This window comes from Pimephales promelas, chromosome 20, assembly GCF_988280905.1.
Source record: "Pimephales promelas chromosome 20, fPimPro1.hap1.1, whole genome shotgun sequence".
NCBI classification, from domain to species: domain Eukaryota; kingdom Metazoa; phylum Chordata; class Actinopteri; order Cypriniformes; family Leuciscidae; genus Pimephales; species Pimephales promelas.
In genome coordinates, this window is record NC_142788.1 from 17222746 (window position 1) to 17247111 (window position 24366).

Genomic DNA, 24366 nt, shown 5'->3' on the forward strand with positions numbered 1-24366 from the left:
ACGGTGTAATCTAAGTGTTTACCATATTTGAGCACTATGTGCATTAATTTATATACATTTTATTTATATTTTAGATTTTGAATTAAATTCCAATGAAGGTACAGATCTCTTTCATTAAAATACCAGTAATACTTTAAAATTAAAGCCCCATTAATGCATTCATTAACAATAGCGATGATCAAAAATGTTTGTTTCTGTATTTATGAATCTTTTTAATTTTGGTTTCTGAAATTATTTTATTTTAATGTGTTCATTAAATGTTGAACTTATTTTAATAACTAGAATCTTTTTTTGTTGCATGACCAAAATGTGTTTCAAATATGAATTAAAGTCAAATGTTTGGGGAACTAAATGAGGATAAGAATTGAATGACACTGTTTTTGGGTGAACTAATCTAATGTGGAACAAGGCATACTCCACTTGCACAGTACAGCGAATTCAGGAGTGTCATGAGATCTATTTCTATCAATTGCCAATTCAAAGTTTTACTGTTCAAATCACATGTCACCTCCTTTTTCCTCACTGCTGGTAGCACACATTGATTTGTTACATTGAAATAATCTCCCCTCCCTTTTATCCCCTGCGAAGGTTAACGCCATCCTCAGTGAAGCATGAGTCAGTTATAACAGGAAGTTGCCCTGCCCTAGTCCACCCCAAGAGTATGCAAGTGCTATCAGCGAACAATTATCTACATTATCTTCAAATATGTCTTCGCTTGGATTTGACTTCACTAATATACTAAATGCACTGCAGTGTAGGGGATACAGTGTCCTGTCTGTGCTTTGAATAGTTTCAGCTGTCTTTTGTGACTCGGGACACGACACGTGCAAGCCTATAACCACATTCTGGATGGGCGTAGGCTCTTGTTAAAGAGAAATACCAAGGGAAAGGGAAGTGTGAAAGTGTTGTTTGAGGGTGTAGATCATTGTGTTCAGATCTTGATGTCAACACAGGGTGAAGTGACTAGAGGAGATGGGTTTACATTTTTTCCCCTCTTTATAGCAGATTTTATAATAAAAGGCTTTAGGGAGTCATCTGGTTTTTTGAAATTTAAATTTTGTCCTGAAAAGACCCTCAGATTGGTCCATGCCTTCCATATAGACTGTTTAATCTACAAATGTCTCCTCTTATTATTTTCTACACTGAATCTGAAGTTGTGCCAGCTTTGTCCGAATGTTTCAAATATGCAGTGCAGATACAAATACTTTATTGTTTGACCATTTCTAGGATGCTCAGTAACATATTGCGCCATATCAGATCAATTTACCTCAATGTGTTTTGGCAGTCTCTGTGTAACCGGTCTCTCCGTGTTACAGACAGTAAAGCCATAGTGGATGGGAACCTGAAGCTGATCCTGGGTCTGATATGGACTCTTATCCTGCATTATTCCATCTCCATGCCCATGTGGGACGAGGAGGAGGAGACCGAAGAGAGCAAGCAGAAGACGCCCAAGCAGAGACTGCTCGGATGGATACAGAACAAGCTGCCCGAGCTGCCCATCACCAACTTCAGCCGCGACTGGCAGTCAGGGAAAGCCCTTGGCGCGCTGGTGGACAGTTGCGCTCCAGGTAAACGGGGGTTCTGGGAATTATGAAAGATCTTTTTATACCACTTGAGAGCTGAAACCCTTAGTATTAAATTCTCTTGGTTAGCCTACGTGAATAATGGGCCTGGGATATCGAACCAAGAAATGTTGTTTTCTATTGATGATTTTCTAGTACATAATTAATAATATAAGTAAGAATGAGCAAGGAACACTGAATGAACTCCATACAGGTACCTTTCTGAAGGTTTTGTGTAATTAAATCAGTTTTAAACTGTTGCTTGGAAATGATTAAAACTTGCATAATTAAGCTCTAACACCTTTTAATGAGCATTTTTTTTATGCAAGACAAGGATGTATATATAATGTATATAAAAACTAGTCTAATAACAGTCCTTAAACTTTGATTGCCAACTATAATTAGTTTATTTTTTTCTTTTTGTTTGCAGGTCTTTGTCCAGACTGGGATTCCTGGGATCAGACCAAGCCTGTGGACAATGCCAGGGAGGCCATGCAGCAGGCTGATGACTGGCTTGGTGTTCCTCAGGTACTTTATTTTAGTTCGGTCATCTCTTGCCTTTTCATTAACTACTGAATTACCAGAGAACAATGTTCTAGTGCCCCTACCTATGTGTTTCTAATATAGTGCAACAACCATAGCTTGTATGGTTTCACCATGACCTAAATTGAAATGAAAGCAAATGAAAAATCATTCTGCTCTGACACCCCACATGCCGTTTTGAAACTGAGTCAAATCACTTTTTTTCTCTACTGATGTCCTGAAACAACCCTCTGAGGTTTTTTTTTTTTTTCTTTCTACAATGCGTGCCAAGCCTGGTGTATTGCGTGCCGTCAGTTATGGATGTGGTCATAAATGTTTCCGTCCTCTGGGTAGAAGTTACTATGATACAGACTTTTCTTGTGTGTTTTGTCAATCTTCATACATTTCCTGCTGCCATGTGGGCTTGGCTTCAAGATGCCATATAACACTTTTACTAAAAACTACCTTGTTTTACAAAGTCTAAACTAATTGCATGCATTTGGGCTAAAACACGTGCCTCGTTTCTTCACTAGGTGATCACGCCAGAAGAAATCGTTGATCCCAATGTGGACGAGCACTCCGTTATGACATATCTGTCCCAGTTCCCCAAAGCCAAACTCAAGCCTGGTGCACCCCTGCGGCCCAAACTCAACCCCAAAAAGGCCCGTGCATATGGACCAGGTAAATCGTGATTAAATACTTATAGCTGATTTGTTTACTGTGGTTTCTAGTTGAGTGATGTCTGCTATTGATATCGTTTCTTGGTTAAGAGAAGATTTTGTTCTGTGCCATGCAGGTATTGAGCCCACAGGTAATGTTGTGATGAAGAAGGCTGTCTTCACTGTTGAGACGATCAGCGCTGGTATGGGTGAGGTACTGGTTTACGTGGAAGACCCAGCCGGCCACCGCGAGGAGGCTAAAGTCACTGCCAACAATGACAAGAACCGCACTTACTCCGTGTTCTATGTACCAAAAGTCACTGGACAACACAAGGTACCTAAGTTTAAAAGACACCTAAAAAAGATGAAAATGGAAAACAGAAAACATAGAATGGGACAAAATGCAAAGTGATATTCAAAATAAGGGCAGTGCCTTGAAGTGTGAAAAATGGTCTTTCCTGGCTTTTAATAGACTGACCTGTGTCTGTTGTCCTAGGTGACTGTGCTGTTTGCAGGACAACACATCTCCAAGAGTCCATTTGAGGTGGATGTGGGAATGGCTCAGGGAGACTCCAGCAAGGTCACTGCCCAGGGCCCAGGACTTGAGCCTGCTGGCAACATTGCCAACAAGACCACATACTTTGATGTCTACACAGCTGGTACTTGCCCACAGTAAATCATACATAGTGTGACAGTCTAGATGAAAAATAGCATTATTTTGGTTGACGATATCAAAGTAAATTTTCCATAAATGCAAAATAAAGAAATAAGCACTTTTGTTTATGTGAAATTTAAAGAAAATAGAATAAAGAAAATTAAACAAAATAAATATTTCCCTGTATGTTATCTAATAAAACGTATTATAAAAAGTATTATTTTAAAATAAATGGCAATAATAAGAATTTTAGTTTTATTAAAAGACACAAATAAAATGCTTCTCATGTATTATCTATATTTTGAAGTATCTAAATAAATAAATAAAATTTTATTTAATCAACAAAAATAAACTAATAAATAAAATGCAAATTTTGCCTATATAATATTACATCTAATAAAAGGGCTACTCTTTTCATTTTATGTTTAATATAGAGTTCACTATAAATAAAATTCAATATTTAATGAATAAATAACACGCAAAATAAGAATTTCGTAAAAAAATAAATAAATGGGCCAAATAAGTATTTTCCATTTTTCTTTTATGTAAATGAGGTACAGGCAAAATATGCTTTGTTACATAACGGATTTCTCTCTCAGGTGCTGGAGTAGGAGAGGTTGAGGTGGTCATTATGGACCCCAGTGGAAAGAAGGACACTGTTGAGTGCAGCATTGAGGATAAGGGCAATAGCAGCTACCGATGTACCTACAAGCCCACTCTGGAGGGCCAGCACATTATCTATATCACCTTTGCTGGGGGCCAGATCTCCAAGAGCCCTTACACAGTCCATGTGGGAGAGGGTAAGTGAGGGAAGAGCTAAGCATGACCGTATTCATTTTGAGCGGCAGGAACGGGAAGTAGGTCAAGAGGATATACTCACAGGATTCGGTTAAATGAGGCACGGAAAAGCCATTACCACTGAATATTCTGTATGAGACAAAGATAGCTTAGGTTTGTTATCTCTCCTTGCTGCATGTTCTTTTGTCTGCATTGCTTTTCTTGCTGTCTTTTTCCTCTGTTTTTCTTCACTGGAAATTGTGTCTCCTTTTAAAGGACGGGTGCTGTCTACATCCACTGGTATCTTTCCTTCTCTCTTTGGATCGGCCTCCTTTTGGCTTTTGATGTCATTCCCTGTTTCCTTGGATATGTCTTGGGTACTTGACCTGCTGCTTTTGTCAATGTCCTTTTGTTTTCTTGCTCAGTTGCCCCTCACTTTAGGCAACAAACCCTTTAGCTTCTATATAGTGCCAGTGAAATTACAGTAACATAATTTTGGACCACTGATTATACGAACCTGAAAATGTTTAACTGTCCATATAAGTGCTAAGAGATGTTCGTTTCTCAAGAGATGTGTAGACAATGTTATCCGTAGCTTTCTTGTGACTCAGTAGTGTGTGGTGCAGTAGTCAAATGGAACATTAAAATAGCATTTTATTATCAGACAGTTTTTCCAGCAGTATTATTCAGCACTGTATAGTCATTTTTACCACAAACACTTCCTCTTGGAAAGCTGTTTGGATCAAGACTAAAAGATAAGAATTTATACCATGAGCAGAGCCTAATATCTCTCCTCTAACATGTTCAGTGTTTTCCTTCCTTTTTAAATAAGTTTAAATAGAAGTTTTGCTCTATCAACAGCTTCTGGTATCAAAGAATGAAATAGTTGACTAGTCACGCTGTTCTCTGCATTACTGTTGTAAAGCTTTGTTTTTATGAACCATAAAACTCTGTATTGCAAGGCATTAAATTAGAATAATGTTAAACAAATACAGTTTCAAAAGAATACTCCTGACATTGTACTTGCTAACATGAGACTATTTTGATAACTAGCACTTACCCAACTTTGCTCAGACGGATACTATGTTTCAACCCTGTCATGGCCGTGTAGAGGCTGTAAAGCCTAATGACCATTCCTCATATATATATGTGACCTCATATTTCACAGTGGCAACTTTATATCAGACAGTGTAACTTTTAGATTTAAAGCTCAATAAGGAAGTGACTGTTTACTGTAGCAATATAGAGCAAAATAGAATTTTATTTATTATTTTTGTATTGATTTAGTAATTGAGTGCCCTTTGCTTTTTTTTCTGTTTCTTTTTGTAAATGGAAGGGTGTACGGTTAACTATTTATACTAACTTGATTGCCTTTTTTTAACCAGCCTGTAATCCAAGCCTGTGTAAAGCCAAGGGTCGTGGTCTGCAGCCTAAAGGCTTGAGGATCAAGGAGACTGCTGAGTTTAAGGTTTACACCAAAGGAGCTGGCACTGGAGAACTGAAAGTCACCATCAAAGGGCCCAGTGAGTGCATGTTCACACTGCCAGAGGCCTCTGTATTAACTCCATGCTATAGTACTAGAGTTTTATGATCTAGCTACTCAACTGTAGTATTTATTATACAGAGGGTCTTGAGGAGCCCTGTAAGAAGAAGGATTTGGGAGATGGCGAGTACAGCTATGAGTATTACCCCTCCACACCTGGGAATTACATCATCACAATCACTTGGGGTGGACAGCACATCCCACGCAGGTAAAACGCATTTATATTTAATGTATACAATGGTCAAGTGCTTTTAGAATCACATTTCAGTCTGTTTTTAAACCCATAATCTTGGTGTTGCTAGTGCCATGATCTACTGTTTAAACTAGAGGTGATTAGACTAAATTTCTCTTATCCCTCATGCAGTCCATTTGAGGTGAAGATTGGGTCTGAAGCAGGACCACAGCCAGTGAGGGCATGGGGTCCAGGACTAGAGAGCGGCGTTGTTGGCAAATCCGCTGACTTTGTTGTGGAAGCTGTTGGGGATGATGTGGGCACTTTGGGTATGCTCCACTAGCTTGGTCTAATTTTGTCTGCCTGTTTAAACAGAATTTAAAATGTTATTTCTGTTCAAAGTTTTTTTTCTGTTAAGTTTTTTTTAAGTTTTGAATTGTAAATCCAGAACAGCAGTCTCACTTTTGGGAATTCTCCGTTCAGGTTTCTCTGTGGAGGGCCCTTCCCCGGCTAAGATCGAATGTGACGATAAGGGAGATGGCTCCTGTGACGTGAGGTACTGGCCCACAGAACCGGGTGAATATGCCGTTCATGTGCTCTGTAAGAACGAGGACATCCAGCTCAGCCCTTTCATGGCTGAAATTGAGCCTGCTCCAGGAAAAGACTTTTATCCTGACAAGGTAATGAATCTGGCTTCCTTCTAGAGGTTTGATGTGAAAAAGATTTCTTATATGAGCAGTTGGTAGTCCAAATTCTACAGATTTAAACTAGGCTGTTGGTGTGTCTCATTTGTAATTCAGGTGAAGGCTTATGGTCCAGGTCTGCAGAGCTCTGGCCTGTCAGTCGGCAAACCAACTGAGTTCACTGTAGATGCCAAACTAGGTGGCAAAGCTCCTCTGAAGATTCAAGCTCAGGTGTTAATCTTGCTTTATTGCTCATGACTGACCTACAGCTCTCTAAATCCAAGCACTAACAAGCTTTTTCCCTCTCAGGACCGTGATGGGAACCCAGTGGATGTTCAGGTGAAGGACAATGGCAATGGAACATACAGCTGCAGCTATACACCTCGCAAACCTCTCAAACACACTGTGATGGTGTCATGGGGCGGAGTCAACATCCCAGAGAGCCCATTCAGGGTGGGTAGTAATTCAGATATGGTTAAGATCCATAGAATTACTGTACTAGCACTTTACTTGAAGTCTATGTATTATAAAGCTATTCATAATGTAAACTTTCACATTATTTATTTTCATAATATTATATGCATTTTAATATTTGCAGATTTCTTTGTTTTTGTTTTTTGTCTTGCGTTTTAATGCAATATATTTCTCAAGGTGTTTTACTTATTTATAAGATCATACAGTGCATTACAAGGCATAATTCATTAATTAGAACATTTTACAATGCATATACTATGTAAGCTTCAATTGTTACTGTTGCTATTTGGTACATTAGTGCATTACTTTGTGTTTTCACTGTATTTGTTGTGTAGATGAATATTGGGGCAGGGTGCCATCCCAATAAGGTTAAAGTATCAGGACCTGGAGTGGCCAAGACAGGCCTGAAGGCTTTTGAACCCACATACTTCACTGTGGATTGTGCTGAGGCTGGACAGGGTAAGAGCTTTAACTCTAAAGAATGATGTGAACTAACATAATAACTCGTGTAAGCTTAGTCTTATTTGTCTCTCTGTCTAGGTGACATCAGCATAGGCATCAAATGTGCTCCAGGTGTGGTGGGACCTGCTGAGGCTGACATTGATTTTGACATCATTAGAAATGACAATGATACATTCACTGTCAAATACACTCCCCCTGGAGCAGGCAGCTACACAATCATGGTGCTGTTTGCTAATCAGGTAAGAGGAAAACATGTGTATGTGGATGTGTAGAGGTGGTCTAGTGGGGTTTCTTAAATTTATTCAAACCTTTTTTTCTTTTTTCTAGACCATTCCTATGACTCCCATCAGAATCAAGGTCGATCCCTCTCATGATGCCAGCAAAGTTAAAGCCGAGGGGCCTGGACTCAGCCGCACTGGTGAGATTAATGGCAAAGACTAACATGGGCATCTCTGGAAGCCATCATGTTTGTAATCTTGTTTTTGAAAAAGTAAATTAAGTGTTTTTTATTTATCAATTTATTTTTGTTTGACTTAACACAGTTACATTTAAAAAATAAACCAAAATGTTTTTTTTTACCCTAAAGTTAGTTTTTATTTTAAAGGTGAATATCTGTAATAGTTAAATGTACTTGTTTCTCTCAAGGTGTGGAGCTGAACAAACCCACTCATTTCACTGTAAACACAAAGGCTGCAGGCAAAGCTAGACTTGATGCTCAGTTCACTGGACCCAATAAGGGAGAGGCGGTCCGTGACTTTGACATCATCAACAATCATGACGGCACCCAGACTGTTAAATACACCCCTGTCCAACAGGTGAGTACATGTTTGACTTTCCATGTCTGGTATTGAGCTGTTTCCTAAATACAATTTATTCGTTGACTTCCTGTGGAATCTAAGAGCTAATTTTCTTCTTTAGGGCAATATGGGTTTGAATGTCACCTATGGTGGTGATCCCATTCCCAAGAGCCCATTTGCTGTAGCAGTTGCCCCATCTCTGGACCTCAGTAAAGTTAAAGTGGCTGGTCTTGGCAATAGTAAGTTATCAATTTCCTTGTCTAGTTTGTGACCAATTAACCAGAGTTATGAACACCCATTTAAAAATCATATGCTCTTCCCCCCCAGCAATGGCTGTTGGAAAGGATCAGGACATCACGGTCAAGTCTAAAGGAGCAGGTGGTCAGGGCAAGGTTGGCGCAAAGGTTACAGGTCCATCTGGCAAATCAGTGCCCTGTAAAGTTGAACCAGGCCTGAGCCCAGAAACCAGCCAGGTTCGTTTTATCCCCAGAGATAAGGGACCCTATGAGGTTGAACTGACATATGATGGTGCTCCCATCCCTGGCAGTCCATTCCCTGTGGAAGCCATTGCACCCACTGACCCATCTAAGGTGAGGCAGTTTGCAAATGTTGCTCAACCTAGGAATTAAAGATTATTGCTGTTTTTACAAGATGACAAAAATGCATCAGGAAAAGCTCTTATGGGTTGTTTATTCTACAAACTGTAATTTGCTTAATGTTGCACAACTTCTCAGTGAGTGGTTTTGGCATTGGATCTGCTCATTGGCTTTAGTTGAATAAATGCACTTTTTTTTTAAAAATTCATATCCCAACGTCTCTTCTCATGTATAGGTGCGATGTTCTGGGCCAGGTTTGGAGCGAGCTAAGGTTGGCGAGCCAGGAAAGTTTGTGGTCGATTGCACTAATGCTGGTCCTGCTGAGCTGACTATAGAAATCATCTCAGACAATGGCACTGAGGCTGAAGTCCATATTCAAGACAATGGGGATGGAACTTACACCATCACTTATATCCCTCTTTACCCCGGGGCTTATACCCTTACTATTCGCTACGGGGATCAGGATGTGCCAAACTTTCCAGCCAAACTTAATGTGGAGCCTGCTGTGGAAACCAGTGGTGTAAAAGTGTTCGGACCTGGAGTGGAGGGCAAAGGTAGTGTGTTCTTCTCGGCTTTATAAGACAGGAATTACTTCTCTTTGCTCACATGGTCCCTTTGTATGTTCAACTGTAGGTGTTTTCCGGGAAGCCACTACTGATTTCACTGTGGATGCTCGTGCTCTCACCAAAACTGGTGGTAATCATATCAAGACCTGTATCAATAACCCTTCAGGCAACCAAACTGAAGCTCTGATCAGAGACCTGGGAGATGGGACCTACCAAGTGGAGTACACGCCTTATGAGGAGGGTGAGTTTCCATTTTTTTCATCAATTTCATGTAATGCTTAACTAATGTTAGTCTACAAAATGTATTTAATTGCATTTCATTTGTACTTTAAATTATAATGTGATGGTTTGAATTCATTTGTAGCTTTTATAATTATTAAATTTAGTTGTTCAAACTAAATCATCCATCTTGGCATCATTTGTACTAAGTTTTACAAGGATATGCAAAAATCTGTACAAATGTAGTATATTATAGACTGCATTTACTCTAATCTTCTGTGGCACATATATATATATTAAGGCACACACAGTGTTGAGGTCGCTTACGATAGCAGCCCGGTTCCTAAGAGCCCATTCCGTGTGCCGGTGACCGAGGGTTGTGACCCTGCACGCGTGCGTGTACATGGCCCAGGACTTCAGTCTGGCATCACCAATAAACACAACAAGTTTACAGTAGAGACCCGGTGGGTAGATTCAGCACTCTGATTTTTGGTTAATTTTGAGTTGCTGTTTTCTTGATCCAATCAATCACTGCATCAGGACATCTGGTTGTAAGGTTCACTGCCTCACTACTCGTCTGTATCTTGTGCAGTGGGGCTGGTACAGGTGGATTGGGGCTGGCAATGGAGGGACCTTCAGAGGCCAAAATGTCTTGCACTGATAACAAAGATGGCAGCTGTTGTGTTGAATACATCCCATATGAGCCAGGCACATACAACCTCAACGTTACCTATGGAGGCCAACCAATCACTGGTTAGTATTTTTGCATAATGTGTTAGTGTTTATTTGTGTATTTATTTGTGATGCAACGGATCACAAAACTCCCCGTTGTGGATTGGATTGGCAAAATGTAACTATCAACAACTAGCCTAACTTAAGTTCTAACATTATTAAAGAAAAGTGAACAGTCCGTAACAAAATAAGAACAAATACACTAAACGCATAGATGAATACAAGATAACAAAGCCTAACAGTAGTGTTCTGTACAGAAGTAGTAATTAAATGTCAAATAACACTGTATAGTGTTCACTGTATAAATTAAATATGGAATAATCTTGGTTAAAGCGGAGTTTTTTTTGTTTTTTTTCCCTTTGATTACCATTAATGACCAGTGTTGGGAGTAACGCATTACAAAAGTAATACATTACAGTAACATATTACTTTTTGCTGTAACGCAGTAGTGTAAGGCATTACTAATCAATTTTCAGTAATATTTTACTCGTTACATGTTCAGTGAGGCTTGTATTACAGTTGTATTACAGTGTATTGTCTGCTTTTACTTCTTAAAGGCAACAGACTATGTGAAAGTTTTAAAGCAGTCTTTTAGTGCCGGTTCAGAGCGGTCGCGTCTGTAACATTGTTTTTTCCTCATAAACGAACACAAAAACTGAAATAAAATGAATATTTTAAGTTCTATGGAGACTGGAGAGCCAACCCTTCCTCATCCGATTTGCGCAGTGTAATTAACAGAATTACAAAAAATATATTTTACCTCCTATTTTTTTGTTACGCATGAATGTGTGTCTTTTCCCTAATATTAAAAATAAAACATAGACTGATATTTGTCTAATGTCTGGAGTCCTTTAAGGAAGTAGCCTATATACGTTTCAATACATGTATTTTCTGAGAATTTTTATTTCAAGTTTTGACTGCAAATGTCATGTCCATAATGCTGGACTTCCCCAATTTTAAATAATTTATCCTCAACTAGTTTTGTGGTGTAGGTCTACGTATTTTATAATGTTAACTTCAAATAATACTAATAGCCTAATTTAAAGATAAGGCAGCATTGGATCTGGACGGTAAGGAGAATAACGCTGGAGTTGGAAGAGGTGTGTCGCGATTCTGTAGGTACGTTGATCTGAGTCGTGTGGCGAATCGCGATTTCGGTTTCATATTGCATATCGTTACAGCCCAAAAGTTAAGTTCTACTTAGTTATTTTGGTGAAAGTAACTCAAAAGTAATACATGAGTAATGTAACGCATTACAATTCTGGGACAGTAATATTGTAAGGTAATGAATTACTTTTAAATAACAGTAACAAGTAATACCTAATGTATTACAGTTTGGAAGTAACTTGCACAACACTGTTAATGACAGACAGCAGCAAGTCTCTCTAGGCTGCTTTCAATTTAAGACCTAATGCATGGATTCAATATAATAATGCACATCCTATTTCTTTCTTAACCATTTACATTCACTTAAGATATTATGACTACATTTACGTGAATACTTGCTGAGACAGGTGTTTTGACAATTTTGTGCGTGTGTCTGACCGTTCAAGCTCAAGGTGACGCAAAAGGAATGCATTTTTAGGAATAAATTGTGGTTTTGAACTATTGAAAAGCAGCTGTGTGCTAGTTGCAGTTCTCTTTTGCATCTTCTTGCACTTGAATGTGTAAATTGGCAAGACACAATGCATGAAAATGACAACTTTCACTCTGATGACGGTTCAACTTAAACGGCAGTTAATCCGCGAACCACTTGCACGTCGAAGCATTGGGCCTGGTCCGTACGGATCAACTGCAATCTGCAACATCCTTATTTATTGAATGATTTTATTTCGATCTTACCGATTTGATCTTATACCCCCCTACAGGAAGCCCTTTCTCTGTACCCGTCCACGATACTGTCGACGCAACTAAAGTGAAATGCCAGGGTCAGGGGCTTGGAAACAACGTGCGTGCCAATATCCCACAGGTCTTTTCTGTGGATGCAAGCAAGGCTGGAGTGGCTCCTTTGCAGGTCAGAGTGCAGGGACCCAAAGGTGAGACCATGACCTAAGAGTCATCTTGTTTGTTTTGGATGGTTTTTCCCCTCCATTGAATCACATGATTGTGACTATTACCGTTTGTCATGAAGGAGTCGTGGAGCCTGTTGAGTTGGTGGATAATGGTGACCGGACTCACACGGTTAGCTACGTACCCACCAGGGAGGGGCCGTATTCAATTAACGTCCTGTATGCTGATGAGGAGATCCCACAAAGGTAAACTGTGACCACACATCTGTCACCACCACCCTTTTACATTACTCTCAACTTTAGATCACATTTATGCTCTGTCGTGTGTTTCTGTTTAGGACACTCTTGAAAGGGTTAATGTCAGTCTAGAATAATTTTTTTTTTTTTTTTTAAATAGATCTTAATCATCTTTTATATCAGTTATTTTATCCATCTTTTTATTGCAAAATCTAGGTTTAAAGATGCTCATTGAAAGAAACTGACATGGCTTTTGCAAAAGAGTTTAGTGTTAGTTTTTAGTTCTGTCAAATGTACCAGTACCAAAGAAAAGAAAGTCTATGCTTAAAAACATAATGTATACATGTAACGATCATACTTGCTACATCATTGATAGTGAGTATTGTCAATTAGAGAATTTTTTTATGGTTGTTTTTTATTGGTTATATTAATATTTAATGGCATAAAGTAATGTGTTCAATAGCAAATTAGTTTTTGCTTTTTAATGTTGAAATTGACATTAGCATTTACTACTGGTATTATAGCAGGCCTGTTGCATTTTTAAATTCCCTTGATTCCTGTCCTTTGCTCTTTATTTTCCCTTAAACTCTTTTCTGTCTCTTTATTCAGTCCTTATAAGGTGAAGGTTCTGCCCACTCATGATGCTAGTAAGGTCCGTGCCAGCGGTCCAGGTCTGAATACTACTGGTGTGCCTGCCAGTCTGCCCGTGGAGTTCACTATTGATGCCAAAGATGCAGGAGAGGGACTCCTGGCTGTCCAGATCACTGTGAGCTGATGTGTCTCTTTACAGCCATAAAGTAGCTGTTGACTCTTACAAACGTTTATGCATTGTTTGGTTCTTTTATGCATATTTTAGGATCCCGAAGGGAAGCCAAAGAAGGCTAACATTCGTGATAATCAGGATGGCACATACCTTGTGTCCTATGTACCTGACATGACAGGGCGTTACACTATTCTCATCAAGTATGGTGGTGATGAGATTCCATACTCCCCATATCGTATCAGAGCCCTGCCCACAGGAGATGCCAGCAAATGCACAGTCACAGGTATGTAGTGATCAGCTCTTATCAGTCAACATAAATGACCAGTCTGTACATTACTGATTACAACCATACGTACCATGGAGACTCATTTCATTTTATTTCAGAATGAACTATTGAGCTATCAGAGCACTAAATCTGACCGTATTTAATATAGTAGGGCTGCACAATATATCGGAATAAAATCGATTTTGCAGAATGGCTTTATGTGATCAATTCATGATAGCTGCGGTTATAATTAAAACATATAAAAACGCTGAAATGCTATCATGAGCTGCACAACTTACTTTTAATAATTTTGAAATTAAGATGCAAGTATTTGTAACTTTACAATTGTAATTGAAAATTACATATTAAATGCTTTTTCATTTTAAATTGTAATAATACAACTGCAATGTGACAATGTATTTTGTGTATTTTAGTCTTTTAAATAATAATCACAATTTATAGAATCTCATTTATAATTTTGTAGTCATATTGAATGGGTCGCAAACATAGGGAATTTGGCCTAAGCTCTGTTCACTTTATGGTTACTGAAACTGAACCAACTTAAAAGTGTGAACATCCAAGGTTGTAAAGTCTTAAATTGTTCAACCATGGTTCTTGCTCGATAGTTTTCAGCTTTTTGACTTTTTCGTTTTCTTTAATGCAGACACTCACCAACAAAATCACACTATTCACTCTAAAAGATTAATGCTTTTCAATTATAGCTTTATAAAATCTGGTGACAATTCCTGTTTTTTCATATTGCCTCTTTATTTACACATTTCTGGTGTCTTAGGATTGTTCTGATCCAGTGTGTATACTGGCAGACTATCTTGTGGTTTGGTAGTCACTGGAAACTAAATTTTTTGATGACTCTCCATTGTTCTTTGAGTTTGTTTTTTTTTGTGTAAAGTTTCTGTGTACTTCTCCCATCTTCATCCCCCCCACACACACACCTCCTGTGCAGCGCTGCTCACATTCCCATCACTTAATTCCCTACCTCTGTGTTATCTCTTGCACACATTTTGTTGTATTTTGCCCTGATTGTTACTTTTTCACTTTTTCTTGCTCTGCTTCACGGTCTCAGTCTCAATTGGAGGTCACGGTTTGGGTAAGCGCTTTGAATAATGCTCTAGTCTTATAGTTTGGTCCTGCATGCAAAAATGCATTGGATTTCATACTAAAGGGCTTACATTTTTTTGCCGTCCTATCCACTACTTTAGCTAAGACATGTATGTTATCTTGCATTTCCTGCAACTTCAAAATGATTTGGAGTACAGTAGTGAATTAGTTGTCAACTGCAGGTGACTAATCACTAACTTGTATCAGGTCTTCAATATGCCTGTATGATGGAATGCACTAGTACTTGTATACAAATCTCAGCTTTTCTCATTTTTGGATTACATTAGTACTCTGGAAATTGAGGTAACAGAAAAACAGGATAGTGGATCCATCTTTTTATAGTCACAGAGGAGGAAAAGATGTCTAGATAAGTGATTTACAACCTTTTATACTCAAAAGCCTCAATTTGCCCAAGACATTATTCGAAGACAAAGATATTTTCTGTATTTCTGCTGTAATTGGGTGATTTGATTAACAGAAACTGAAAATACATTGATTATTTTAATTTATCCATGCTTAATTTTGTGAGTCAAGAACTGTATATTAATCCATTAAAAGCAATACTTGTAGGAAAAGAAAATATTTAACACCTTGATGATTTTAATATTAAATTTCAATGCTAAAAAAAAAAACACCCAATCTATTCATTTTAAAGCTTTTAGATTAAAGTAATCCTGTGGCCCCCTTGGAAGATTCCTGGGGCGCCCTGGTTGAGAACCACTGGTGGGGATGGATCCTACTTTTCTTAAGCCATCTGTTGCCTTGACGTTCCAGATATTTTGCATCTAGTGCATGGTGGAATGTAACTATGGAGGGATGGGTACTAAACTCCCTAATAACAAAACATCTGCCTGCATATTACCTGTTATTAAACCTCTCTGTATTCTGTAGGAGCTGGTGTTGGTCCAACTATTCAGATTGGAGAGCAGACTGTCATCACTGTGGATGCAAAGGCCGCTGGGAAGGGCAAGGTGACATGCACAGTGTGCACTCCAGATGGAGGCGAGGTGGATGTGGACGTAGTTGAAAATGAAGATGGAACATTTGACATCTTCTACACTGCACCCCAGCCTGGGAAATACGTCATCTGTGTGCGCTTCGGTGGAGAGCACATCCCCAACAGCCCCTTCCAAGTCACGGTACATATATGCCATATAGAGCCTGTATTCATGTGGATCACAGTAAATTCATTCAAACGGTGGACAAGCTCTTACAGGCAGCCTTTCCAGTGGGATTGTGCGTTAAATATACACTGAATATTTAGTGCAAAACCATCATTACAGTGTGAAGGAATTCGTAGCTTATTGTTGCTATTACACTGTTGTCAGCATCAAAGTACGATTTAAGGGATTAGTTCACCCCAAAATTAAAATGGTCATCCACATGTTGTTCCAAAACCATATTTCTTCTTTCTTCCATGAAACACAAAAGTAGACCCTTAGATTAATGTTATAGGTGTTCTGTTGGACACAGCAGGATCAAAAACACCTAAACTACCATAAAAATATAACTAGTAACTCTGTGATGAACAAAAGGCACATAAGCTCTCGCATGGCTGCAGATAGAAATTTAAGTGCAGTAGTTTAATCATTTTCCCCTCTAGTTAGTTGTTTACTGTTGTGACCAGTTCTTTAGTTCACTGAGGAGACTAATAATCTAAACAAGTTTGAATCAAATATTTGACTAGTAATGTGAACACCAATTGGTTTATTGAAGAAAAAGAACCTGTTTCAAAAGAAATGTTATGGTAGTTTCCCTGTGTTTCTAGGGCAGTGGTTCTCAACCTTTTTAACTTTTTAAAAACTATACAATGATTTTGCTTTCATGGCATGTTTTATCATGTATAGCATTTTTAGAAGGTAGCATATTGGATAGGATGGATATTTGAGTTTTAATTTGTAGAGTCTGCTCATTCGAATATTCCATTAATGTTAGTCTGTGGGATTTTATGGAGTTTTGATCATCGATTTAAGAAAAACCGCAAGTCTGATTAGTTAGAAAAAGTATTTGTGGTTGAGTTTGGTGGTCATAGCCTAAGACCCTGCTACCCATGTTCACACACATTTTGAATATTAATGGGAGTGACAACCTCCATTCCATTGCCAAAATTGCAGTTACAAATCCTCAATTTAATGGCTGCGATTTTGGTCAAGTACGGTTGTTCACAGCACAGCAGGACTTAAGAACTAATTGTCTGTCAGGTCATATAGTGCAAAAGAGTTGTCTGCGATGAATGAGCAGAGTTTACAGAGCCGCTGATATAGCAGCAGTGTCATCTGAAGGTTTTAGATGCAGTCCATCGGAGCAGCTCCCAACAGATTTGTGGTCTGTGCACGACTTGATAGCTTTGCTTTTGCTTCGGTATGAAAGCTGTTTTTGTATAATTTCGATCTGACAGAAGAACTTGTGCCTTAACTGGGCTTTTGTTTCAAATGTGTAATATTTAAAAAATTAGTAATATCAAATGTTGACATAATTAAAAGGATTTCTGTTGTACGTTCATGCATGCAGTACTCAAGCTACTGTATGTGAGCAGGACCTGTAAGTAAATACATTTATTTTTCAATCTAATAATAATGAGCTTATAGTAGATCAGTATGTTCTAAGTTATTGATGGAAAAATATTGTGGTTACATCTTTGTGTTTTTTTTAGCCTTAGTTGTGATCCTCTGTGCTAGGGCAAATACTAAGATTCTTACATTTTGGCCAGTTACATTTACATTTATTCATTTAGCTGACGCTTTTATCCAAAGCGACTTACAACTGCTGTGTATGTCAGAGGTTGCACGCCTCTGGACCAACTAATGGGTTAAGTTTCTTGCTCAGGGACACATTGGTGTCTCACAGTGGATTCGAACCCGGGTCTCTCACACCAAAGGCATGCGTCTTATCCACCGTGCCCCAGTTCCTCAGATAAAACTAGTGGTTTTGGAAAAATATGAGGGTGAAGAAATTGCATCATTTTGGGATGAACTATGGTTCTGAAATGTCAAGAATCTTAATCTAAATTTTCTTTTAAGTGGCTTCCTCGTTGAGCAGCTTTGAACCAGAGATGGTGGTTGTAATTGGAGGTTTTCATCTTTGATTCTGTTGCCCTGTCTCAGGCTTTGGAAGGTGACTCCCCTGGCCAACTAATGCAGCAGACCCAGAACCCGCAGTACGCCTACGCGCCCAACATGGGCCAGCCATGGGTACTGACACGCCCCTCTTTCCTCCCCGTCTTAATTTCATGCTCTTGAGTCACCAAGCAGTCCTACGTCCTTCCCCCCCTTTTCACCCTCCTGTTTTTCTCTTCCTCTAGGTTTAGGGTTTATTTCATCTAATTTTCCATGATTCTTCCTTCATGTGGACTCAAATTTTTATTGTTTTATAGAATGACAGCCATTTTGGAAAGCAATAAATGTGATCAATCTACATTTGAACAAAATGGCTGGTTGTTGCAGAGCTTACGCTTTTTGTTTGACACAGTCATTGTCTTTCGTGTTGGCATTTAGATGTTGTTTTTTGTGTGTGGTACATCATTGTTGGTCACATTGCCACTTGTCTGCTTGGCTTTTTCTCCACCCCCTTCTCCAGATTGGTCAGTCACTGACTGATCGTGCCATTCATTTCTCATTAGATTGTCATTCTCTCTCACAGTGTTGGTGGCTGCATCATCATCCACATCATCTCCATTGTTTTTTTTTTTTTTTAAGTCTATAGTTTTTTTAGGGTTCTGTTGTCATGTCTGCTGTTTGTGCTCTTCATTTCCATTCATGATATATGTACTAAATGTGTTTTCTTGACACCAAAATCAATATACACTGCAGTTTGGGGTCAGTAAGGTTATTTAAATTTTTGAAAATAAATTAATACTTTTATTCGGAAAGGTCTTTTACACAAATTGTTCAAGCGCCAGTATGCATCTTACTGACCCCAAATGTTTTCAGCCATAATTTGATTCTTAGGATGAATATTGTTGAATATTGTCTGCTGAACTTTTTATTTTATTTTTTATCTTGAGTACTCGTTACCAAGTAAAATTCATTGGAGTAAAAAATTATATTGTACAAACTATGCAATTAGTAATTTCAGATTGCAAAAACCTCAGATGCCAATCAGACCTGAAGAGTTAAAGTGTTTGTTTCTGAGTTCAGTGTCACCTTATGGTTTGTTATGATCTGTCTGATTTCCCTCTCCTTCCTCCCAGGCTACAGACAGACAACTGGGTATGAATGGACTGGACGTAGCTGGGCTGAGACCCTTCGACTTGGTCATTCCTTTCACCATCCAGAAGGGAGAAATTACAGGTACTGAACTCATTCAAATCAGTATATTTCTGTTTGACGGATTTGCAAAGAAGAATCTCATGTACCCAATGCCTCACAGGTGATGTAAGAATGCCTTCTGGAAAAGTGGCCAAGCCTGATATTACCGACAACAAGGATGGCACAGTCACAGTGAAATACTCCCCAACTGAGGCTGGCCTGCATGAGATGGATATCAAATATGATGGAATACATATCCCAGGTAAAAAAAAAATTCCAGTGTTTCATTCTCTAACCATACAAACAACGTGACGAGAATGAAACAAATGAGGACATTCTTTAAAAAAGCTTTTGCCTTAATGGTTAATGAATATAGATGTTCTTAATTCTGAATTATCTGGCCCTCTTCTGCCCTCTTAGGAAGTCCACTGCAGTTTTACGTGGATTATGTCAACAGCGGTCACGTGACTGCCTTTGGTCCTGGTCTAATTCATGGCATGGTCAATAAGCCTGCAGTCTTCACGGTCAACACCAAGGATGCTGGAGAGGGTATAGACGCTCATATCTTGATTGGATCGCATATTGCATGGCTACTTTAGTTTTTAAATAATAATAATAATGTTTATCCTTATTTATTTCCCATAAATTAGTGACTTAAGCACTAAGCATATATTGAGTAATGCCTCTGGTTTTAACAGACAACTTATATTGATATAATTTGAACAGTCCACAATAAAAAGCTGATTTAAGATTTTTGTTGTGTATTCATTAGGTGGTCTGTCTCTGGCCATTGAAGGGCCATCAAAGGCAGACATCAGCTGTACTGATAATCAAGATGGCACCTGCTCGGTGTCTTACCTCCCTGTTCTTCCTGGAGACTACAACATCATTGTCAAGTACAACGACAAGCACATTCCCGGCAGCCCTTTCATGGCCAAGATCACAGGTGCTTTAAACACAGATTTGATATTTAGAGGGGGTAAAAAGTCCATTGTTTGTAGTGGTGTCATGAACTCTGTCTGTCCACAGGCGATGACTCGATGCGCATGTCTCATCTGAAGGTGGGTTCAGCTGCTGACATCCCTCTAGACATTGGTGAGCTGGATCTCAGTCAGCTGACTGCGTCTCTCACCACCCCCTCTGGTCGGGAAGAGCCGTGCCTGCTCAAAATGCTCAGGAATGGGCATGTGGGTAAGTGTTACAAAGTGACTGTGTAGAATGAGAGGTCATGTTCACAAGTGTGAAGTCAGCAGTTGTGCTAATCTCAGCCCTCTTGTTTCAAAGGCATCTCATTTGTGCCGAAGGAAATTGGCGAGCATCTCGTTAACATTAAGAAAAATGGACGTCATATTCCTAGTAGCCCCATTTCAGTCATGATCAGCCAATCAGAGATCGGCGATGCCAGCCGTGTGCGTGTAACTGGTCAAGGCCTGAGTGAAGCCTGTACCTTTGAGCCTGCAGAATTTATCATTGACACCAGAGATGCAGGTGAATAACATGATTCACAGATTTTTGCTTTTAAATACTTTTTCAGTTTTTTTTTTTGTATCGGTTTTTGTATTTGTTTATTCAAATTTTTTTTTTTTAATCTTTAGGTTATGGAGGACTCAGTTTGTCTATCGAAGGACCCAGTAAGGTGGATATCAACACTGAAGATCAGGAAGATGGCACCTGCAAAATCACATATTGCCCCACAGAACCAGGAAATTACATAATTAACATCAAATTTGCTGACCAACATGTTCCAGGTACTTAGTAGTGTTACATTTTCAGAATGTCAGATTTATTTGGTCATTTAGTATTGTGAGATTAGACGCGCTGATGTGATTTAACTTTAGCCCTTATGTTTCTCCTACAGGAAGTGCTTTTACCGTGAAAGTAACAGGAGAGGGTCGGATGAAGGAGAGCATCACCCGCAGAAGAAGAGCTGCATCTGTGGCCAATGTTGGCAGCCAGTGCGACCTCAGTTTGAAGATCCCTGGTACGACTTGTGTGAAATAACATCAACAATCATTATTAAAAATCCCCTCTTCTAATGCACCTATATTTGTTGCCCTCTGTACTTTTTGTCCACAGAGATCAGCATCGCAGACATGACTGCTCAGGTGACCAGCCCATCTGGCAAAGTACACAAGGCCGAGATCATGGAGGGAGAAAACAACACGTACTGCATTCGCTTCGTGCCCACGGAGATGGGTGTGCACACAGTCAGCGTTAAGTACCAAGGTCAACATGTCCCCGGATCACCCTTCCAGTTCACTGTGGGTCCTCTTGGAGAGGGTGGTGCCCATAAGGTCCGTGCTGGAGGGCCAGGATTAGAGAGAGCGGAGGCGGGTGTACCAGGTATGGTTTGACCAGTACGTCCAATTAGTTTTAGTGCCTAAAGATGCGGACAAAAGGTCAAGTGTAGCGATAAAGTAGTAAAGCACAGCTCATGTAGAAGTTGCTTTTGAACAAAGCAGTTTTCTGTTGGTCAAAGTGGCGAATTCGCATGGACAGCTTGACACGTAATGGAAGTATTTAGTCTTTACGCAAAAATCCAGATAATTTGGGAACCTATTGAAATGACTTTCAGAATGAAAATTTGCTGAACCAAGGTAAATGTGACGGCATTTTAATCCCTCATATTTTCCCCATGTACAGCGGAGTTCAGCATTTGGACCCGTGAAGCAGGAGCTGGTGGCCTGTCCATCGCGGTGGAGGGACCCAGTAAGGCAGAGATTGCTTTTGAAGACCGCAAGGATGGATCCAGCGGTGTCTCCTACATTGTCCAGGAGCCTGGTGAGGCTTTTGTTCTGGACTCGCCCTATATACAACTCATTTATACTTTAGAAAGTTTATATTCATGGTAAACTGTAAGTGTCGAAGCTGACTGGTTTCCATCCGTTTCAGGTGACTACGAAGTATCCATCAGGTTCAATGATGAACACATCCCTGACAGTCCATTTGTGGTGCCCGTGGCCTCTCCATCTGACGATGCCCGCCGTCTTACTGTTGCCAGTCTTCAGGTGAGGCTTCGAGAAAGACAGACATTTGTCCACCCAAAACAACTCCAAGTCAACCCTTGGCACAGCAGCTCAAATGAAATTTCAAACAGTAACTATGACATGAAACATGTTCTATCTCACATTAAAACAAATCAAAATTTATCAAGTACCACCGAAAGAAGAGGTAATTTTCATACTACACCACATGCTCTCACATGCATGCACACATTTGGGTAGCTGCGTATGTTAAATGGGTAGATATTTTACGGTGTCTGGAAAAAGTTTCATTTGATGATGTCGAATCTAGGGATGCCGCTGAAAATTATCGGCCTGAAAAAGGTATCTTCAGTTTTTGGCCGAAGGAAAAAATGCTGAAAATTTGAGCCGAAAACATTTGCTCACTCTCGAGCAGCATATTTTGTAGCTTTGCAAGCAGCTCCGCTTCTGAAGATGCACAACTTCGAAGCGACTCTGGGCGAGCAAATAAGTCTGCATCCAGGATTTTTCGGATTTGGTCCAGAATTTATAGTCCCTAGTTGAAACTCAAAAGGTTTCATGCACGAATCACACGAAACACAGTGCTGCTGTGTTCAAGGGGTGTGCTGGGGTTTCTGGGATACTGAAGGACTGTTTGTATTTCTCGTGCCTTGTCCTAAAGGCTCCCAACAGCCCTACCTTCAGCATGGAAGTGAAAGGCTAAAGGGTTAAAGAGGGCAAAAGAGGCTTGTTTGTCTCTGTTCTTTGACATTGAACTACTTAATTCTGTGTATTTCTGGGCTGCAGGGCTTTCATTTCTTAATGTCTCAAAGCCTCTCTCTTTAACCCTGTTAGCTTGAAGGTAAGAGATGTAGACTCCTGTGAGGTGAAGATCTGAACACCAGACTTTTGCAGTTTTTGATCCTGTGTTGAGTGTGGCAGTGTCATGTTAATGCAGGAGTCCGGGTTAAAGGTGAACCAGCCAGCTTCTTTTGCTGTGAGTCTAAACGGGGCGAAGGGAGCCATTGATGCCAAAGTTCACAGTCCATCCGGAGCGCTTGAAGAGTGCTGTGTCACAGAGATCGATGAAGGTAACAATGGGTTGAAAGATTTCTTGCACTGTAAAATGGTCCAAGAAAATCATTGAAGCATTTCCTTCTTTTGGAGAAAAATTAAGACCATTTAAACAATATTTGATTGGTCAAAGATCTAGTTGGTAACTTCTTACCAATCTTCATTTGGTGTCCTCTTATCTTTCTCACAGATAAGTATGCTGTGAGATTCATCCCCAGGGAGAATGGCCTATACCTAATAGATGTGAAATTCAATGGTTCTCACATCCCTGGAAGCCCCTTCAAGATCCGTGTTGGTGAGACGGGCCAGGCTGGAGATCCAGGAATGGTGTCTGCTTATGGGGCTGGTCTGGAAGGAGGCAGCACTGGTATAATATATCATACACACTGTGATTCTATAGTTGTCAATGTGTGCAGCTGAACTAAACTGACCCCACACCATCTCCTCTTCAGGATCGCCATGTGAATTTGTTGTGAACACTAGTTCAGCTGGCCCAGGTGCTTTGGCAGTGACCATCGATGGGCCTTCCAAGGTGAAGATGGACTGTCAGGAATGTCCAGAGGGTTACAAGGTCACTTACACCCCTATGGCCCCTGGAAACTACCTAATTTCTATCAAATATGGTGGACCATACCATATTGTTGGCAGCCCATTCAAAGCTAAAATTACAGGTGAGAAATGCAATCAGATTTAAATGCAGTGGATCTGTTTGTAGTTGTAATTAGTAATGACAATTTAGCTAATTTACTTATTTTACTCCATTTAGATATAAAAAGTAACAGATACCAAGATCAAATAAAATGAATTGTATCTAATTGATTTTTATAACATTTATTTAAACTTATATGGTCTAGTTCTGGTCAACTAAAAAATACATTTAATTGGGGGGTTGATTTATGATTTCACTTTTCTAACTTTAGTTAGTGTGTAATCTTGCTGTTTGAGCATAAACAATATCTGCAATATTAGAACACTCAAAGTTCAAAGCAAAGGGAGATATTTGCTTTTTAACATTTTTTTAAGGACTACAACAAGTGACATTCACTAACCCTAAAATGTACATAAACCCCGCCTTGGGAATCCATGTTGGTCCATGTTGAGAAGAGGAAGAGCCGTTGTAGTCCTGCACATTTGCGAGTCGGCTCAAACTGTAGCATCCGTCTTTTCACATGCAATAGAAAGTCACTTTGTGTGCATCTCACAACAGTTCCTACACAAGCGATTTGTAGATTATCCTGACAGAAAAAGCTAATTAAAGATATTTAAGTCC

At 39.5% G+C, this 24366-nt stretch overlaps 1 protein-coding gene across 3 annotated transcripts in view; it reads left to right on the top strand.

Moving 5' to 3' along the window:
• Positions 1-24366, top strand: part of flna (filamin A, alpha (actin binding protein 280)) — a 37884-nt gene that overhangs the window by 10928 nt on the left and 2590 nt on the right. The window contains exons 2-44 of one of the 3 annotated variants that reach the window (XM_039663152.2): positions 1317-1568; positions 1993-2090; positions 2618-2765; positions 2881-3077; positions 3240-3402; positions 3998-4198; positions 5561-5698; positions 5800-5926; positions 6083-6219; positions 6374-6570; positions 6691-6804; positions 6883-7026; positions 7383-7506; positions 7588-7748; positions 7837-7927; positions 8155-8324; positions 8428-8545; positions 8634-8896; positions 9138-9456; positions 9536-9709; positions 9989-10151; positions 10280-10440; positions 12288-12455; positions 12551-12674; positions 13275-13431; positions 13522-13711; positions 14778-14801; positions 15704-15951; positions 17917-18003; positions 19002-19101; positions 19181-19321; positions 19480-19608; positions 19832-20005; positions 20089-20250; positions 20344-20547; positions 20655-20807; positions 20918-21040; positions 21136-21402; positions 21703-21840; positions 21952-22067; positions 22981-23113; positions 23287-23463; positions 23549-23767. In XM_039663152.2, coding sequence (XP_039519086.1) covers positions 1317-1568; positions 1993-2090; positions 2618-2765; positions 2881-3077; positions 3240-3402; positions 3998-4198; positions 5561-5698; positions 5800-5926; positions 6083-6219; positions 6374-6570; positions 6691-6804; positions 6883-7026; positions 7383-7506; positions 7588-7748; positions 7837-7927; positions 8155-8324; positions 8428-8545; positions 8634-8896; positions 9138-9456; positions 9536-9709; positions 9989-10151; positions 10280-10440; positions 12288-12455; positions 12551-12674; positions 13275-13431; positions 13522-13711; positions 14778-14801; positions 15704-15951; positions 17917-18003; positions 19002-19101; positions 19181-19321; positions 19480-19608; positions 19832-20005; positions 20089-20250; positions 20344-20547; positions 20655-20807; positions 20918-21040; positions 21136-21402; positions 21703-21840; positions 21952-22067; positions 22981-23113; positions 23287-23463; positions 23549-23767 — 6894 coding nt within the window. The remainder of the gene's footprint in view (positions 1-1316; positions 1569-1992; positions 2091-2617; positions 2766-2880; positions 3078-3239; positions 3403-3997; positions 4199-5560; positions 5699-5799; positions 5927-6082; positions 6220-6373; positions 6571-6690; positions 6805-6882; positions 7027-7382; positions 7507-7587; positions 7749-7836; positions 7928-8154; positions 8325-8427; positions 8546-8633; positions 8897-9137; positions 9457-9535; positions 9710-9988; positions 10152-10279; positions 10441-12287; positions 12456-12550; positions 12675-13274; positions 13432-13521; positions 13712-14777; positions 14802-15703; positions 15952-17916; positions 18004-19001; positions 19102-19180; positions 19322-19479; positions 19609-19831; positions 20006-20088; positions 20251-20343; positions 20548-20654; positions 20808-20917; positions 21041-21135; positions 21403-21702; positions 21841-21951; positions 22068-22980; positions 23114-23286; positions 23464-23548; positions 23768-24366) is intronic. The other 2 variants (XM_089124333.1, XM_089124334.1) reach the window with 2 other exon arrangements.